The sequence below is a fragment of the Syngnathus acus genome, chromosome 15, assembly GCF_901709675.1.
Source record: "Syngnathus acus chromosome 15, fSynAcu1.2, whole genome shotgun sequence".
Taxonomy (NCBI): Eukaryota; Metazoa; Chordata; class Actinopteri; order Syngnathiformes; family Syngnathidae; genus Syngnathus; species Syngnathus acus.
This window is the reverse complement of record NC_051100.1, coordinates 11,789,052-11,808,418: the sequence shown is the minus strand read 5'-3', so window position 1 is coordinate 11,808,418 and position 19,367 is coordinate 11,789,052. Positions and strand designations below refer to the sequence as shown.

At 45.9% G+C, this 19,367-nt stretch overlaps 1 protein-coding gene and 1 long non-coding RNA gene across 5 annotated transcripts; one reads left to right on the top strand and one right to left on the bottom strand.

Moving 5' to 3' along the window:
- Nucleotides 1–1,745: 1,745 nt before the first annotated feature.
- LOC119135276 lies at nt 1,746–17,371 on the top strand. Of its 4 annotated transcripts, XR_005100527.1 has the most exons (6): nt 1,746–1,867; nt 11,254–11,868; nt 12,815–12,861; nt 13,051–13,092; nt 13,670–16,487; nt 16,648–17,371. It is a non-coding gene; the product is annotated as an uncharacterized LOC119135276 (long non-coding RNA). The 4 variants fall into 4 exon arrangements; XR_005100526.1 differs by having other exon boundaries at nt 1,757–1,867; nt 16,249–17,371; XR_005100524.1 differs by having other exon boundaries at nt 1,757–1,867; nt 13,670–17,371.
- Nucleotides 7,432–10,796, bottom strand: six3a (SIX homeobox 3a). Its single transcript, XM_037272769.1, has 2 exons — nt 9,798–10,796; nt 7,432–8,489 (listed from the first exon to the last, which is right to left on the bottom strand). Exons 1-2 carry the CDS (start codon nt 10,487–10,489, stop codon nt 8,297–8,299), a joined length of 885 nt encoding a protein of 294 aa, XP_037128664.1. The 5' UTR covers nt 10,490–10,796; the 3' UTR covers nt 7,432–8,296.
- Nucleotides 17,372–19,367: the final 1,996 nt, after the last annotated feature.

Below are 19,367 nucleotides of genomic sequence, written 5' to 3'. Positions count from 1 at the left end.
GTCGCGCCCCTGAAGTGGCGGAAATAAAAATCAAATGTTTCTTGTGCGTACCAGAAATTTTCTCCTATGCACAATAAACTTTGACATCACACGACATCAAATTAAAACCATCATTTGCTCAAAACCGATTGCTGGTTATTCCAGTTTTGTTACGTTTAATGCGTGCTGTCAAATAACCAAATTAAATGAAACTAAATTAAGCATATTCTAATCACATTTGGCTCATTATTTTCATCCTGAAATGATATTCCTCTGCACATGAATGTGTTAATTAGCTGACAGCAGCGAAGCCAAAACATCAGAAAAAATCCTACTATTACTTTTATACACGTGTGTGGTGTATATTAATTAATTCTGTACAAAATGTAGTAAATGTTTTTCCCGCCGAGAAGTATTTGCAGCATTACACTTGGTGTAAAGATTTTAATTAATTTTGTGTCCCTTTTCACTTGTATGAAGAAAGCAACATTTGTCAGGGAATATCTGGACATGGTGGTGGTCTCCCGTCTCCTCGTCCTCCTTGTCCACTTTTACGTTGAGGTGCACATGCAGCACCTTAATAGACCCGCACAACGAGTTCCATCTCTTCTGCTGCCGCCTGGAGACATTTTCGACTGCAGGCTATAAAACAACTGTGACTGTGTGTGTGTGTGCATGTGTTCATGTGTGCGTGTGTGTGTCTGTGTGTGTGGTGATATATTGTGTTACAGTCAAAGAGTGGAGCAAGATGGCGGCGGCTGCTGAATGTTGCAGGAAAAAAAAAGTGGAGGTGCTTTCCCTCGTGGTAGCCGTGCACGTCTGACCTCCATTTGGATGCCATTCAAGCCGTCTGATGACTTTTACAGCCATTGTCACTCGATAGCGTCCCACGAAACGAGTCGGCCGTGACGATTACCGCCACCTTTCTGGAGTGTCGGCTCACTCGAGGAGGCCTGTTAAAGGCTGCAGCGTCGGCACCGGTGCCTCGAGAGAGGCCCAAGCTCGGCAAGAACTTTACGAGCGTGGAGTTCTGCTAGTTTGCGACGGTGTTCCCAACCACTGACAAGAAAGCAGACGATCCGGTCGGCAAATTCTTCTTCAGGACAAAATGTTCTTGCAGTAGATGGCAGAAGGTACAGATGAGCTACTTGTTGCTACTCATGCAAGAGAATTTTTCTGTTTAACATTTATCGCCCAAAATTACAGTACGATGAGCAACTCCACTTCAAATATGGAGCCGCTCGATTCCCGCAGGTGATTTCGAATGGGACTCGGCGAGGGAAAAGAGCTGCTACCAAAGGGAGAAGCAAGAAAGGCCGGCGATTTCAAAAAGGCAAAAAGACGAGGAAAGACGGCACTGCTTCAAATGACTTCCATTCCACTTTTCCTGAGCGACTCCATCGATAGCCTTTGTCGGTTGCCAGTTGCTTGAAATTTTGTTCCCAGACCGGAACTACATCACAAACGTCTCATCACTCATTATATTCACCTGGCTCATCTGAAAATAGATATTTCACAATCGTGATACTGTAAGATTATTTTCCCCATGTCGTCTGTGTGTGTCTTGGCAGCGCCCAGGCAGCCTCTGTTGGCCTGCAGCCATCCCCACTTATTCCTTCTACAAAGTCCGTTTCATTTGTGTGTGAGTGTGTAATCCTGCTATTATTTTCTACTTTACCTAAAATGAGTTGCTCTGTTTCTTTTATAATTTTTTACTCCAACATCTGACAAGAAAAATACATTGGGGGGGGGGGGGGCAGCAATAACTGCTTGTTTTTCTTATTCAAGTGTGAATTCAAGTGACTCCTACAGGACGTGAATTTTACTTCCATCTAGTGGCCAGAGTGTGAACCTCATGGAACACTGAGGGGAAACATGTTCAGTGCAGGTAAGTTGATCGTTTTTATTTTTATTTTTACTGTAATTTTCTTAAACATTCAAATAAACAGATTTGCATTCCCTTTTCTACTTTGGTTTATTGAACAACAACAACAAACACAGTAATCCAATTGCCATGAATGCTGCGGGCAGATTTTGTTAGTTGCACGTTTTCATAAAAAAAGTCAATCCGTTTCTCATGTGCTTACTTTCCCCTCATTGGGCCTTTGAAAATTTACTGTGTGCATGTGCGGGCGGCTCGGTGTCGCACTGATTAGCACGTCCGCCTCAGTTAGGAGGGTGAGGGTTCGATTCCACCTCCGGCCCTCCCTGGGTGGAGTTTGCATGTTCTCCCGATTGGCTGGCAACCAGTTCAGGGTGTCCCCCGCCTACTGCCCGATGACAGCTAGGATAGTCTCCAGCACGCCCGCGACCCCCGTGGGGACAAAGCGATAAAGAAAATGATGGATGGATGGACTTGCGAGTTGTTAATTAGTCTCTTTCAAGCGTGAGCTGCTGCAGGTCCTCCTTTTTGCCTTCACTTGGATAACTTCTCCGTTTTTGCACTTGCCATGCTTGTGGGCTTGATCCAAAAGCAATTGTGAGGCATTTATTGACATGCAGCAAAAATGCCACTAGCTAATTACACTGCAAAACACTGCATTGAACATAGCAAAAAAGTGAATGCGGTGTGTCAGTGACCATCAAGATTCCTTATCCACCCGTTAAGCGTCGTTGCACACTTGACTTGACACACGTACACACTCATGCAAATGAAAGTCCACGTAGAGGTGAGCTGCATTTTGGCAGAACTTGTGTTAAGCTACTTTTCGTGTTAAAAACATCTTTGCGAACCGTACTCATGTCTTTTCGAATTCCAATGCCGCCCTCTTCTGGTTCACTTGGTCGTTGCATTTCATCGAGAATTGTTTTATAGGTCAATTTCTGGAGCCGTTAACGTTTTTTTCCACGCAGGCAACCGGCCACTTTATTAGGTACACTTTATTAGGTCTTAGAGGAGCTGTTATATTAACATTCTGTTCTCCCAGTTGAGTTTGTTTTATATTGTTTGTTGTGTTTGAATGTATTGTCATCGATATGTATAGTTAATATGAAAATTCCGTTACCGCTAGATGGCAGTATAAAGTTGTGAGTATCCATAAAATAGACAGGCAGCTCTGTGCGGTGTGTGTAGGTAAGATAATATCTTCCTGTGTGTGCATTCATGCACTTTGCAAGTTTGTACGTGCACGCACACGCGCACGCGCACCTGACATTTAACTGAATGAATCAATGTGTGAGGAGGTGACATGTTAATCCCCCTCATACAAGCGCGCACACAACATCTGCGGGTTTTAAAGGCCACCGGGCATGTTGGGCAGCCGCATTACAAGTTGCAAATCAAAAGAGAGTTCAGAGAGACAGATCGGAGCTCGTTCACGTCACCATTTATGCGACGCAATTTTGTCTGTGAAATTCAGTTTGGTACACCTTTACGGTATTTGGGCTGTCAGACGTTGTGAAATTCATTAAATGTTCCAACATGGTTTGACTATTGTTTATTTGTAACTTCCGTTATGTTGGTCTTTGGTGGGTTTTTAGCTGGCTCTGCAGGTGTACCTAATGATGTGTCCAGTGAGGGCAAAATCGGTCAGTCAATTGGCAAACTTCAAGACATCTCCGCTAGATGGCAGTCAAGGAACACGTTTGGCTTTTCTCTGGTTTACCAAAGGGCCCTCACGGTGTCCGAGCGTGTGTGCGCGCGTGCGTGTGCGTGTAAACTGGGAGCGTCAGCCGCCCTTATCCATCCCATCTCGCCTCGAAAATGGGAACTGAATTGGTAAGGGCAAGCGAGCATTGGTCAATCCCTGACCTTTTGTTTGGGCTTAGTGCACAAAAAGGCTGCGTCACACCAGGGGAAGCTTTTGGCCTGGCTTGAAATGAATTCAATCTCTGCTATTGATGCCATAAATGTGCCGCTCTGTAATATCGGGCAATGTGTATTCTACAGATTAGCTTCCTAATCAAGCGTTTTAAGCAGATTGTTCGTGCAGGTCCACGCCTGACATATACGAAGCAATATGTTGGCTCAAAATGACTTGGTCCACTATGTTGGTTTTAGTGTGTTTAGCGTGAAACGTGTGCACGCAAAAGGCCCGTTTTGTCATTTTAGCTTGCAGGAAAGGTTGAGTGGGGAAACAGTTTGAACCTGCAGTCAAAATGTTGCCGCTGTTGGCATCGATGACTGATTCACAGAATCACTTTAATTGCACTTTTTTTTGTGCTGTATAATTTACATTTACCATGAGATGACTTCATTTAGTGAAGTTACAATTTATTTGTATTTTAAGTTATGTTTAACCCAATTTAATCAAGAATCATTTCGAATTCCTAGTGAAGGTGTAGAAGGTGTGAAACCAACTTGACATCTTGAAGTTCGAAGTACTTTCATTTTTTTCTAAAACTTGGAGTATGGCTACAGAATGTCTTGAACGTCGGGCTTTCCAGTGCAGACTTGTTTGGCTCGGGTGACTTTGTGACGTCATACACACGCTCCTTGAAAAATGTGCAATATGGTTTAACACTAAGCTAATTTGCATGTTCTGTGCGAGAAACACAAACAGAGCCGCAAAGCAGATGGCGGCGGCAGGAAAACACACTCAACATGTTTTGCCATCCAATGCTAAACATATGCTTGTGTTACAGCAGGCGTGCGCGTGTGCGTGCATCTGTGCGCGTACACGTTGGCTAAGAAGCCCTGAGAACGGCGGGAGAAAACACAGGTGCTCGCTCGGGCTGCATTTAAGCTGCTCAGCCCTCTGTCCAGTCGGTGTGCACAGGGCGAGAGATCACAGCTTGCACCCACTGGCCTCCCACAACAACGCATGCGCGCGCACACACACACGCAAAAACCGGGCGCGTGCACGCCACATGCAGCTCAACACATGCACTCGCTCGAGTAAACCTGCTGCTGCTGCTGCTGTGCTGGGATACTTTCATGTTCTGCTTGTTTTTTTTAAAGATGAGCCTCGTGTGTGCCATGAGCACACTCACGCGCATACGCACACTTCGAGAGTAAATACCGTCAAGTCTGAGCATCAAATTAATAGGAGAGGATCTTCAAACTGTAGATGGAGGCGGGTGCGCGTCATGTTGGAGGTCTGTGGAGGGGCGATAGGTGGACAACAGCAGGTGCACGGCGCGTGTAATTTACTTCTGATCGTGAGTTAACTTGCCAAGTGTAACATGCATGAATGAAACCACTGGTCACATCTAAATGAAAGAATCATAACGAATATTATATATTGTATTTAAAGCAATTGAACAGTTGAGTTCCAAATGGTCCTTTTCTTGCAGATATTCGAGACAGCTGACAGTCTGAGACGACTCGTTAGACAAGCGTCATTCAAGGCTTTTCGTCGCTCGAATAGCTTGTTCAGGTGTGCGTGATGCTTTTGTGCATTGATGTCGTTAACAAAACGGAAATGCACGCTACCTGTTGAGAAGTAACGAGTCCCGTTTGCTTTTGTTTGCTGCATGCATGCACACCAACTTATATGCAGAGGTCGAGAAAAACAGGGCAGAGCAAGTATTTCTCCGCGCCAGACTTTGGCCTACCTCATAATAACATCTCCCTCCCTCCCTTCCTCCCTCATTGCATGCAACCCCCCCTCACCCCCACTGTTAACTTTGGCGAAAATGTCTCGCACAGGATCCACATAAACACACACGCAGAAGCCCGAATCGTCACTTAGATGTCTCGTGACAAGTTGAAGTGGCAGGAATTCAAGGCAAAGGTGTAAAAGGTGTGCTTGCGCGCCGTGTGATCGTCTCACATTCTTGTCGTCTAAGTATCACACACACAGATTACTCCTCGCTAAGTTCTTTTGTGTGCTGATCCATATTTGACTTGACACATCACGAACACGAGCGCCACCCCCCCGCCACACACACACGCACGCGCGCGCGCACACGCGCACACACACACACACACACACACACACACACACACACACACACACACACACACACACACACACACACACGCACACACTGTGCGTGACCCCATGCAGAGACGCACCCACGTATGCTTTGCACTGACACGCCCCAAACCTCCAAGGCCTAATTGGACTTCAGTATGATGTCGAACGAATCATGAATATATCTGAGCAATATTTTAGAAAGACCTGCACGAATGCACGTCAAAAAATATATAAAAATTCTTACGTATACAGCAATGAACTGGCGGGGTCCCCTCGTGCCTGTTTTCTTAATGCTTCTCAAATTTTTAACAACGAAAGTTTTAACTTTTCTAAATTGTCAAGTTAATGTAACATTTTCCGCATGCCTTTAAGTAGCCTACTAGAAAATATTTTTGCGTACGCAGCGGCCTAACTTCACAACAAATAATAGAATTGAGTAACACTGTGCGGAAGTTTTGTTTCTATATAGAGAACACTTTTTTGGTTTAAGATTATTTTTGTGAAAATGACTTCACCAAGGTGTGACGAAAAAAAGTGACGTGTGTCATGTTTATTCCAAAAAAGGCTGCTTAATTCGGACAGAACATTTATTTTTATTCTAATCCTAAAAATAGATGAAATTATTTTAAAAGATTTAGGATAGTAATACTTTAAGTAATACATGCATGCACTCAAAAGATTCTTAATTGTACATGAGGAATATAATGCATTAGGAGCTAAATTATTATTATTATTATTATCATTTCTATTATTAATAATAATAATAATAATAATAATATTGTTCTAAAACATTTTTCTTATTGTTGATTATTATTATTATTATTATTATTACGTTATGCCTTCTCGCTGCCTCCTGTAGCAAATATTGACCATTTTTTTAGACTATTCTCTTGCGTTCATCAAACTGACTGACCCAAGAGGCCCACTTTTTGTCTCTTCAGAGCAGAGTGCGTGCATGTGTTTTTTGCATTTTGGACCCCCCCCCCCCCCCCCCATAAAAAGCAGTAGAACCAGGACAGTAGGCTCTTCAAGCCACACTTGCAACTCCCCCAAATCCTAAAAATGTCCTGTGACACATGTTGAAGATTTGGCTAAGAGAGTGAGAGGGAGAGACTTGCTGGGCAGAAATCCCCCTCTTTTTTGTTTCTTTTTTTGGGGGAGGGGGGGGGGGCGAGGGGCAGGGGTGCTTGTGGTTCCGGGAAGAAAAGATCTTTTGAGAGGTCCACAATAGCAGATTGGAGCAGGGGAGGAGCCCCATCGCGATTAGGCCATTTAATGGCGCGTTTACTTAATTTCGGCATTCAGTCACAACGGTAAACAAAAGGTGCAAATAGCACTCGGAGTTTTTGGTTTTGTTTTGGGGCTTTGTGGCGGTCGTTAACATTGAAGGCGCGGTGTACCTATTTTAACGGCAGCAAACGACTTTTTTTTTTTGCTCGTGTGCGAGGAAAAGCTTTAGGTGAGTTTTGTAACCTGCTGCAAGCAACCTTAAGCCTGCTGAGATGAGCCTTAATGCCCCCGTGCACAATCCAATCATCGTCCAATATGAGCAGAAGTTGAGCCACTTATGGACACACTCACTCCAAAAGCATTTCAATTAAATATTATATTTGATTATTTAAAAAAAAACCAACAACATAAGATCCTATGATATTCACATATAAAAACATGATTTGAAGGTGAGGAGGAGGAGAAAGGTCCACGTAGTGATATGCGCAAATGTCACATACAGAACAGACAGGCTGAACTTGAGCACGCGTGAGTGTTTTCGGTCTGGGGACAAATTGGAGGAGGAACACCAAGTGAGTGAGGGATGAGGGGTTCGTTATGTACAAGCATATTTCTACACTTTTTATAATACAGCGCGGGAGAAAGATAGCCTTTGTTTTGTTTGTGTTTCTTCCTTCTTTTTCTTCTTCCGATATACATCCTCCCGTGTATATAAAAATTGAAAATAAAAAAACAATACATTGTTTTGACCCCACACAGGCAGTGACAAAGTAATATTATTGTTCACTTTTTTTTGGAGGAACGACAACAAAAAAGGTGCTTACGACTTGAAATGATTGTCTGATGAACAAGACCGAAATAATGCATCTGGTCTGCGTGACGTCGTCACAAAAATAACTGGTCCAAATGTGTTTATTCCCTCTGCAGCTCGATGCTCCTCTGGATGCAAAATAATAAAAAAATAAAAATAAAAAAAAAAGGACTTTTCATGCAAGTCTAGTATTGTTGGCGTATGATGAAGAGGAGGAGGAAAGGCGTATATAGCCTGGCTCTTTTTTCTTTTTTTGAAAGCGCCTTGAATTTAAAAAAAAGCACGTGCTTTATCTCTTTTTATGTCATATTTATAACGGTCCTTTGCACTCCTCCATCCGAGTCTTTTTTTCCCCCCCTCTCGGGTCCATTTTCCCTGCCAACAATTCTCTTGTTTTGTTGCATGGTGGTGGTTATCATACGTCGCACTCGGAGTCACTGGAGGTGACGGACAGGATGGAGGTGCCGGTGTCCACGCGCTCCGTCATGCTCGACACGCTGGTGGTGGGACTGGCCGCCGTCGACGGCGACTCCGCCGAGCTGTGAGGGGTCAGGCCGGCATCGGACAGGGAGCGCATGCCGCCCGCTCCCATGGCTTGGTGCTGCAGCCTGAAAAAGCAGAAACGGCAATTAGCGTTTCGCAAAAAGAAGCCGCTTTCACCAGCAGCACCCCTCCTCACCGAGCTCCCCTTTTGCAAAATAAGGGCGCAAAGCTTTTTCTTTGCCCCCCCCCCCGCCCATGCAACCCCGCAGCCGGCCCCATGCAGGGCAAGGAAAGGCAAGGCTGCCTCAGTAAAGCGCTTTTCGGGCACAAAACACGGCAGCAAATGTGGTGAGATTTGCCTGCCTGCCTGCCTGCCTGGCTGCAGTGATTGTCCACCACTTTCTCTCGTTTGCCCCGTGTGCGTGTCCACGAATGAGTGACGTGGAGGTGGTCGCAATCATCCTAAAATGTTGCCCTGCAATCCACTCACCATAATAACTCCGGCCGGCGTGCTGGATGAAAATATCAGCCTGGAAAATAATAACTGCATGCGCGCTTGTGTGTGCGGCATGAAAACTGCCTCCAGCTCATCTGCTCGTAGATTTGTTCTCGTTGTTTTTTTAATCAATTATGAATACATTGATAGCACACTTAACGTTATGAATACTGCCTAGTCTGCCATTGCTTTGAAATCTAGCAAATCTATTTTCGCTGATCCCCAGCACGAGATCGTGTGGCTTGACAACGAGGCAAAGTAACGAAAATGGAAAGCTTTCATAAACACAATAAGACGTCGTGTAAAGTGGTTTCATATTTGAACGGTTTTTGTTGTTTTAAAGTGCTCTATAAATAAAATTCAGTTGAAAAATTGTGTTTGAATTCACCAACAATTTGTTTTAAAGCGCAAAAAAAAGCCCTCTGCATATTGAAGTATTTGTGAACTTCTTTCGACACATTGCAAATATACTTTTAAAAAAGTAGAAGAGGCTAATAAAAATAATCTCACGTAATTTAGGTTACTGTGCAAAATGTCGAATTACAACTTAAAGAAAAAAAACTAACGTAATTCCATATTTGATCGTTTCATCAAAACAAGAGTAAAACACAACAAGAATTGCATTTTTAGTGCAAAGCCGATCATAAATTCCTGTTTGAAAATTTGTACTGTCCCCTTAATTGTTTCTATTTAATTAAATCAAACGTAGTTATAGTTGAAGCGAAATGAAAAATCAGCGTTTTGTAGACTGTGCGTTTTGGGCCACTTTAGGACATTTGCAGGCGAGCAAAGGCGACCTGCCTGCACGGTCGTCAGCAAATCGGCGGCCGCCCGCCCCGAGCCGCTCTCGCGCCGGGGACTTTCCGACAGCGGCCCGGCCGGTTCGGGGTAGCGGCTCGAAGTCAAATCTCAACGCGTGTCGGTCCTTGGCACCAACCTGTTTTTGGCCGCCGCGGCTCTGTCTCGTTGCCTTCGGTTCTTGAACCAGTTTCCGACCTGCGTGGGAGTGAGTCCGGTGGCTTGCGCCAGTTCCCTTTTCTTGCTGGGGTTGGGGTAGGGGTCCTGCAGGTACCATTCCCGCAGCAGGCTCCGCGTCCGCTCCTTGAAACAGTGCGTCTTCTGCTCGCCGTCCCAGATGGTCCGAGGCAGCGGGAACTTCTTGCGCACGCGGTACTTGTCCACGGGACCCAGCGGGCGTCCGCGCAGCTTCTCGGCCTCCTGGTAGTGCGCCTCCAGCCACATGGCCTGCAGCTTGCCGTGCGAGTCTTTGGTGAACTTGTGGTTCTCCAGGATGTGGTAGAGGTCCCGGAAGTTGCCCGTATGGAAAGCCACCACGGCGCGGGCGCGCAGGATGGACTCATGCTTGTTGATGGCCTCGCAGGCTCCGGGCGCCACGGGCAGGGACCAGAGGAAGCGGCCCAGCCGCTCGATGTCGCCGGTCTCCTCCAGCGTCTCGCAGACGCTCGCCACCTGCTCCGGGGAGAAGTTGAGCGTGGGTAGCTGGAACATGGACAAGTCTTCCGGGGACCTGGCGGCGGGCGCGCTGTTCGCCAGGAGCAGGGGGCGATCAGCGAAGTTGGGCAGGAAGAAATGGGAGGGATAAAGCTCTAAGGGCGATCGGAAAACCATGGAAATGACCTGAGAGGGAAAGCCAAATTACCGAGAAAAAAGAGGGGGCGACGAGCCCGACGCCGGCAGCCGCCGCCTGCACGGCCGAGTTGCGCGCCTGCCTGACGAGAAAAAAAAAAAAGCAGATCGAATGATTCAATGGCTATCGCCTAATGACACCAGCCTCATAATATCTCCCCCCTAAATCCGCCGTTGAGTGTAGCATTGAAACATTTTGTTTCCCTTTTCTATTGGTCTTCTTGGTGTCGCCGCGCCGTTGCCATGGCAGCGCTGCCAATCACTGTCAAGCGTGCCAATCATTAGCCAGTACGTAGCGCGAGGCTTTCACCACCGGTGCCGCGTGCACGGGGGGTTATCAGAGTCTTCCATCGCCACGGCAACTCCCCCCCCCCCCCCCCCCCCCCCCGCATAAACGCCCCTCCCCCTCGTCCGCCCCTCCCTCCCTTTTATACATCCCAGCCTGCATCGCAGCCTATCTGCTGCACGGAATGAGCAATTAGAGCTCGGCTGCCAATATTATTGCCATCTTTGACGAAGCTCGTTAAAGGACCCCTTCAAAAATGGAACGACTTGCATGTGGACAGGCTGCAAGGGCGGCTGGCGAGGCGGCATGCACAAGACTTTCAACGAGGAGGACGAGTGGAGTAATTCGGGAAGACTAGTTTTGTCAACAAATCCAAATTGTTTCACCTAATATTTATTTACTGTTAGTTTGTTTGTGTGTGTTCCGCCCCCCCCCCCCCCCTCTGAATTTGTCACGCTAGGTGCTCCGGATCGGCTGTGGTGGTGGTGGTGGTCCCGGTGCAGGCTTCGATGTGATGCCGCTTCCCTCGTTCGGTCCCGCCTCCTTCAACTCACTCCTCCCAAGAAACGGCAAATCAATATCAACAAGAAAGCTCCCTGCTCACGTATAACTTTTTCTGCCAACACCGACCCCCCTCCCCCTTTTTTTTTTCTTTCTTGCAGCATGATCCAAAGCTTTAAGGACACGATCCATGTCCACATCCACGGTCACAGGGATCGGCTTAGTGCGGTAGCCGCGGCCGGCGGTGTGATTTTCATGTTTGCGGCTCATATGTGACCGAGGGTGTTAAAATCGCGCCGATGGAGGCATAGTGACGCGCATTGTGAGCCGCCGCCGCACGACTGGAGACGCCTAATCTGACCTGCAGAAAGTTGACATAATGATCCTAAGCCGCCTTTGCTGCAAATCGTTGTGGAATTCAAAACTTTTCCTTCGCTCTCTCTGTCTAGATGTGCACATTCTTCGGCACTCATGAGCGCCGAGCTTGGACTGGACGGCGTGCGTAAAAGCACCACTTTTGCGCATGCACCGACTTTTACGCACTGAACTTCAGGCCGTGCACGGGAACATTTGGGTGAGTTCCTCGTCGCAGGAAGTAATTCCAAGCGGTTTGAAAGGAGTGGGGGTGGGGGGCAATGGCGACTCCGTGTAGTGGAAGTAAAATGCTGGTATTTTCACGCTGGGGTTAAAGCCCGCAAGCCTTCAATGCGCCTCGCCCAAACCAAGTTACAAGTGAAGAGCTTAGCAGTGTCGCATAATGCAAAGCCGAGCTCCTTACCTGACCGGCTCTCCTGGCGCACCAATTTAAGAGTGCGCTATTCAAAGTCAAGCTGCAGGTGTTATCTAAGCTTGAGGTTTTAATGGGGAGTGTGGGGAGGGAGGGATGGGGGTCGTTGTGTTCAGCCCTCGCAGGCAATTCGGAAATCGCTGCGAGAACGGACAAGAGGTGAAATGTAAAACCTGAATGGAGAAGGCTGGCTTTGGTGGTGGTGGTGGTGGGGTGGGGGGCTTAGCGCTAATTCACATTCTTCTACGCGCCTTTTGTTTACGTTAAGCATGTAATTAACACTCCCCCTCCAAACAAGTTTATTCACCTGCCGCTAATTGTGTGTTTATCCGAGGGCTTGCTCAATGTTCCGAGCAGCGGGGAGGTGCAGATTGGCGAGTGTGTGTGTGTGTGGGGGGGGGGGGGGGGGGGGGGGGGTCTTGTTAGTCCTCTGTGCGCACGCACCGCGTTTGTATGGCGAGGAACACAAACACTGCACACGCGCTCGGGACAGAAGCTAACCACGTTATACGACGTTACGATATTGCTCGTGGGACGTGGATGAGATGGGCCTTGTGACGTCATGAGAGCGCGCGAGAGAGAGCGTTAGGAAGAAAAAAAGAAGGTAGCAGGGAGTTGTATTTGTGACCTCTCACATTGTGTGTGTGTGTGTGTGTGCGCGTGTGCGTGCGTGCGCGCGCGCGTGTGTGATTGTGCGTGCGCGTGCGTATGTTGTCCTTATGCACACATGCAGGAGCAAAAGGTCTGCTTGACCACTGGAGCACCACGCATGCAGGGACGGTAAGACACATCTCGCCAAAATTTGGGGGTCATACTTGGATTTTTTTTAATGGGGGGGGGGGGGGGCATCCAAGTATATGTTTCTTGTGCAAGTTTGAATTTAAATGTCACATTTTGTTTGTTTATATTGTTAGTTATTATGAATGAATTTTAATTCGATTAATTGAATTTTTTGCGGTTGTGCTTCAGTGTTTGCGTATGGACAAAGTCGAAATTCAACAGCGGCAATTTGTGAGTATCACCTAAAATGTCCAAAAAAGTGATTGATTACTTGAATGAAATTAATTCCGGAAATTTACGAATGATGACAAGAAATAACACGTAATTGAACGTTATGGTATAGTTACGGTTTGCAATACGATTTTGTAACGTTTTTTTTTGTCTTTTATGCCTTCCACATTTACAAGTAAACTTTTAGGATATAATTTTAAAATTGTCGTTTTGAATTGCTGCTGTTAACATTGTCGAAATTTCACTTTTTATTCTTGTTAATATTATATATTATTGTCGTTATAATGGTGTCTGTATATTTAATATTTTAAATTATCCGATGAATAATTTACATTTTATGCTTTTTAATTGACAAGTGCGTGTCTATTTTTTTATGTCAGATTTATTAACCCTATATAAGTATATCGTTGACGGTTTAACGCCCAACAATAATTATGGGACTTAAAAAAAAAAACTGCAGTGTGTAACAGCAGAACTGGCCCAAAAAGTTTCTAACATGCCTCTTTTATTCTTGACCCCCACCCACCCCCCGCCCCTTCTCTTCTTCTGTCTGGTTTGCATTGTGCGCTCTCATTAGGGGCACTTCCTGGCCGAGCCGCGCGCTTGTATCGGAGCTGTCCAATCAGTGTATTTACACGGCTTGTTAGCGATAGTTAATGAGGGGACAGCCACCCCCCACCCCTCACCACCAAACACCAAACTCCCCTCCTTAACATTAGGATTTACCTTGTGTCAACTTCTAATGAAGCTCCTTGGAAAATTGTCTCCAAGTTGTGCTCAATGGAAGGATGAAGACTCACACACACACACACACACACACACACACACACACACACACACACACACACACACACACACACACACACACACACACACACACACACACACACACACACACACACACACACACACACACACACACACACACTGAACAAATTAAACATTTGACAGAAATAGAAAACTAGTATCCCAACATCTAATATTTTAGCTTCGACTCATGTAAATAATACTTAGTGCATCATGAAATTTGTAACTTCATGTAAACAAAGTTGAAGCAAAGCAAATATTTGAAGTGTTCTAAATTAAAATAATTGGATTTAATACTTCATGCAAATAAGCAAAAATGAGTTTATGATTTTCAAAGCACTGAAAATGAATTTGAGTAGGCCTCCAAATGTGTTTTGCTCACAATTCATGAGGAACGATGTGCTGAGCTGCAAGTAACAGGCGCAGTCCAAGTCTCCAAATACATTCAAATGTCTTTTGTAAGAGCAGCCAATCAGAAGCGAGGTCATGGAAATCACTAGCCAATCGGAAGCTTACCCGGTCCTGCGATCAATAACAGATAAAAATCTTGAATTACAATGAGGGAATAATCTAACAATATGCTAAAAATTGATGCACTTTTTGGGTGCCAAAATGTAAGCTCACAAAATTAGGAACCCTCGCCCCCATGCATGCAAACACCAAATGCCGTGATAAAGATATGTTCAATTTATATAAATATATATATATATTGTGATACAGCACACAATAATAATGATAATAATAATAATTTATTTGATGTTTTAAATCACAATATCTATGTTGAAATGGATATGTACATTTTAATGCTGTTAAAAGGATTTTCCATGACTGTCTAATCATCTGGGCAACTTTTGCTACAGGTTGCGTCCAATCATCTATCCACTCGAAACAAAACATTATTTATTAAAAATAATAATTAATATAAAACCATTAATAATTTATATTATTTTAGCTGCAAACTCAAATTTATTAACAATGATGGCTTAATTTAACAGACTTTGCAGCACTTAAACAGATCTTACTGTTTTTAGGTAACAATAACACAAATCAAATTCTCTATAATAATATTTTTAAAATATTCCTGTTGTGTGTCTGAATTGCATAAAGGTTGCTTGCGCGTGCGCATGCGTGTTTCTTGTTGTCTTTTCTTCTATCAGCATGCACGTGCCATCGTCGAAAGCAAGCATGGCGTTTTCCTCCACATCACGTGAGTCTCGTCCACGCGTGCGCGTGTAGGCTATCCCAGGCCATGAGTCATGAAAGGCACCTTAAATGTGGACCAGACGTGGACTTGCATCTTGAGGGCTGATTGGCATCTTTGCTAAGCTTGTTCTTGCAGGTCTTCCTCCATCCATCCTGCCTGCCTGCATGTGTGTGTGTGTGTGTGTGTGTGTGCGTGGCAGATGTCACGGCGCGGCCGAGGATGGAGACGTTGATTTGAGAACGCAAGCAAGCAAGCTTATCAAACATTCATGCATGGCAGCTGCACTTGTGTGTGTCTCCCGTAGACGGTGAAGCCCCCCACCCTACCTCACCTCATCCCCCACCTCACATCCACGTCTCATCATCAGGCGCCCTCGAACCCTTTTTAACCCACTTGACACTTGAACACGTAAACAACCTGTCTGTGTGACACGTACACGGACGGATACTTGATTAGGGACACCTGCCCCATCCTATCCGATGCGAAAGCTGCATCCAAACCTTGCCGGTGCAACTGATCGATAATGACAATTTTGGTTAGAAATCAGAAAACAACTTGTTCCAGTGTCAATAAGTTAGCCTAAATTCACGTGATTATTTCAAACTGAAAGTGAGGGCATCAAATGGATAAATAAAACGACACAAAACAAAATTGAAACGGCTAATTCATTTGCCCCACGAGTCCACACAAGTTTACTTCACGCATAAGAACAACCAGAAATAATCAATCATAATTAGCAAATAAAAATAAATATTTGACTGGACATTGCATTTAAAGTTAATAATAGCAGTAGAAGCTTGTGTATTTTGGTGGCTCCCCACTTTAAGGCCTCAACACGCATTCTAATCATAAAATAAAACCATCATTCGTAAAAGAAGCGCACAAGTGTGACGATCCATTCTTGTAAATTATTATGAAATCATCATTTGTATGATTCATTATTTATTGAATTGATCATCAATTATGATTTGGATTTTTGGTTTCTTACTGTAGTGGTCATATTGTGACAATTGTAAAAACAGATCAGTAGTACGGTAATATTTGATCTCAGCGTGTTGCAGATGTTGTTTTGTGGCATCCTACCCCCGCAACCCTATCCCACATACCCTTCAAGCCCCGCCCTTTCTCTTGCGAATGTCGTGCAGGAAGTCGTCGAAAGGTGAGGTCACGGGTTCGCGGTGAGGTTAAAGTGAGATGGCCACGACTCCTATGTGACTCCCCCTCACCACCCCAAAGCACGCAAACAACCCAAACAAGTGGGCTTCCTTCCTATACAGGAGGATGTGCGCAACCCCAGCCAGCCCGTTTGTTTTGCCCGTACCCCACCTCCCTCACCAACCAAAAAGCCCCCCCCCCCCAACAGACTTGACTTCCTCGAGAAATCGTTAGTATGTTTGCTGCTGCTATTTTTAGCCTGCCTGTCAATTCACAATGGTTGAAAAAATACTCCATTTCATCATGATTAAATCTGCTCTTAATATGAGGGTTGACTGTGAATGTGAGGCGGAATCTGGTCATGATCGCTTTGTGACGATGACACACAGGTCAAGACCAGAACCAGCACCAGAACCAGTCGGGCTTGATAGCCTCATGGATTGAAAAAAATGGAAACATGCAACAACAATTCTGCGTGGTGTCATTTTGTCTGAGTGCGCCTGAAGATACCTGAAGCATAAAAGTTGATGGCTTGGAATTTTCATAAAGTGTTTGAAATAAATTTGCTCTTGAGTAATGTGTAAGATTGCAAAATAGAACAAAGTCCGTGCATGGAGCCCTACTTGACGGAATTATGTTTTGATTGAACTGGATTAATCAAAGCCAGCGTATCGCTGCCACATATGAAAACCAAAAAAGTTCAGGAACACGTGAGCGAATCATCCAGAAAGTCTGAAGAGTTGCTATTTTCAAGCCATGACTGTTTTCTGAAACAGACGTTCTTCAAGGCCAAAAACGTTTGTGGATTTTGGGGAAAGAAGCTCATGTTCCGGATCTCATGAGTAGTGGCTGCACGCCCTTTTCCTCTTGCCTCAGTCTCAATTCATTCAAAGTCATTAAGAACCAAAACCCGGAAAGGAGCTCGACCGTAGGCGAATGCTCTAGCGAGCTGCCGCGAGGCAAGAGAACGCAGCGCGAAATGTTTGATTGTCAGCAATGCATTGAGGCTAAAGTGACATGTGACGTGCATGGGGCGGAATATTCGGAGAATGAGTGAATCGGTTGTTTTGCTCATCCAAAATAAAATATGGCATCAGTGTAAAAAAAAAAAGAGAGATTAGGCCTTCCAGTGTCATAAAAGAAACCACTTACCCGCACCAGAGGTAATTTGTAACCTTAGCAACCGCTTGTGGAAAATGAATGGTGGATTAGAACACGCACGCGCGCACACACACACGCACACACACACACACACACACGGGTTAGGGTTTCAAATTAGAGTTAGGGTTTCAAATTAGGGTATCAAACTGGCGAGGTTGGGAAAAGGCGGGATTATGTCGTCACTGTGATTTATGAGAACGTAGCCGCGTATCAGGTGGCACAAATGAGCCAGCCTTCATTCTTCGACATGACTCTCTAACTCCGCCTTCTCCCGCCACTCCGTGGCCGGGAGAGGCTGTGCAAACGTCTTCTTGGCTGACATTTGCTGACATTCAAGGAAATGCATTTACCAGCGTCGTACACTTCACCAGGCGGCCATGATGGGCCACCACCTGGCCTAAGTGGAGGCCACGTGAATGGGAGGGGGCGGGGGGGCGTATTCTTTTATAGCAACCCTCAAATGTCATGGTGGAGAAAGCGAGAGAAAAAAACCCCGACATTTTTAATGGGCTAAGTGTTGTCTTTTCCAGCGGCGACTTGTCAGGTGACGGCAAATCTGAGGCTCCCTCCTCAAAGGCCACACTGCTAATCAGCCTGTGAAGCAATCCGAGTTGGAAGACCAATCTTTAAAAACCTTTCTCGACATGGTCTTTTTTAAAAGCGTTACTATACTTTATCATTTTCAAAATCAAAGCCTTCCTATAAAGTCCAACGACACGTCCTCAACACGGCACCGTAAGCCGTCAGCTCATCCAAATCATCAGAAATGCTTCCTTGCAAACGCACGTGTCACAATGGCCGCTGTGACAACAGAAAGCCAAGATCAGCGTGACATTTTTTCTTGGCCAGCGAGCCGGCAGATGAAATTTCTACCACGATGCAAAACAGCAGACTGGCATGAAATGAGTGCCTTCATGTGCTGTCTTCTTCTTGAGGGAGGAAGCAGTTACTTTATGTAATTGTTCATGATTAGCGGAGCAGGGCCTCACTTCTGGAGGGGTCACGGTGATAAGACGCTTGCACACTGTTTCAAGGACGTCGGGAGCGGCCGCCGCGACAGTCTGAGAAGAAGTCGGCAGAATGGTAATTGTTTCTAGATCAAGAGAGCCGCAATTAATTTACTCTGAGAGCCAGTAGAAGGGAGGGGGGCGGAGTAATCACAAATGCTGTGCGAAAGCAATAAGGCCCGGGAAATGTGATGCAATGCCGCCACGGGGGCCAAGGCGGCGCGTCGCCGCATCTCGCCGCCGTCCCGTGGCCACAGAATTGAAAAGGCACCAAGGCTGCGCTTGGTCTGGCTGTGTCCCTCTACTTAATAGTTCTGCCGGGGTGTTCTTTAATACAAAAGGGGGCCTGGCCTTTTAAAAACTATTTAAAAAGAGCACATGCAAATGACAGTGGTGCGCAAAATGGAGGCCTTAATGAGAATGCCTCTGACAACAGCGGGACATCCGGGAGGCGCTTGGGAATGCGCGGACGGCGGGGGGCCGTATAATGACCGCGGACCCCGGACGGCAAGGCGCATGCTTGTTATGCTAAAAGGCAAGCGCGGTCGCCTCGGGGCGGCGGGAGGGCAGCAACTTGCATAAACACGGCGAGGGGACGCAACGTTGGACTTTAATAAGCTCGGGTAAATGGCCGCCATCAAATCGCTGACCAGAATGCACAATCAAGACAAAGACGTCGGCGACTGAGTTTTGGCATTTTTTGCGCTCCATTCGGGGCTCAGTTGGAAGTCGCATTAGTTTTTGTTGAGTGAATGGCAACGTAAACTGATTTCGGTTTGAAAACAAAAATCATGCCCTGCAGTGCGAGTGTCGCTCACTTTGGACTTGAGACACTCAAATCAGTGCTTTATAACTCAACCCCGTCGGAAACACGGCACCGTGGGTCCATAAAGAAGCAGGCCACGCGAAAAAGGCAGAGTCAGCCAGTCACGGCGCATTTC

Bases quoted from the DNA above. Each gene is read 5' to 3' on its own strand.
- six3a (XM_037272769.1), bottom strand. From the start codon at position 10,489: ATGGTTTTCCGATCGCCCTTAGAGCTTTATCCCTCCCATTTCTTCCTG. The intron at 8,490-9,797 runs GTTGGTGCCAAG...CTGCTTTTTCAG, and splicing joins GCCGCGGCGGCCAAAAACAG to GCTGCAGCACCAAGCCATGG.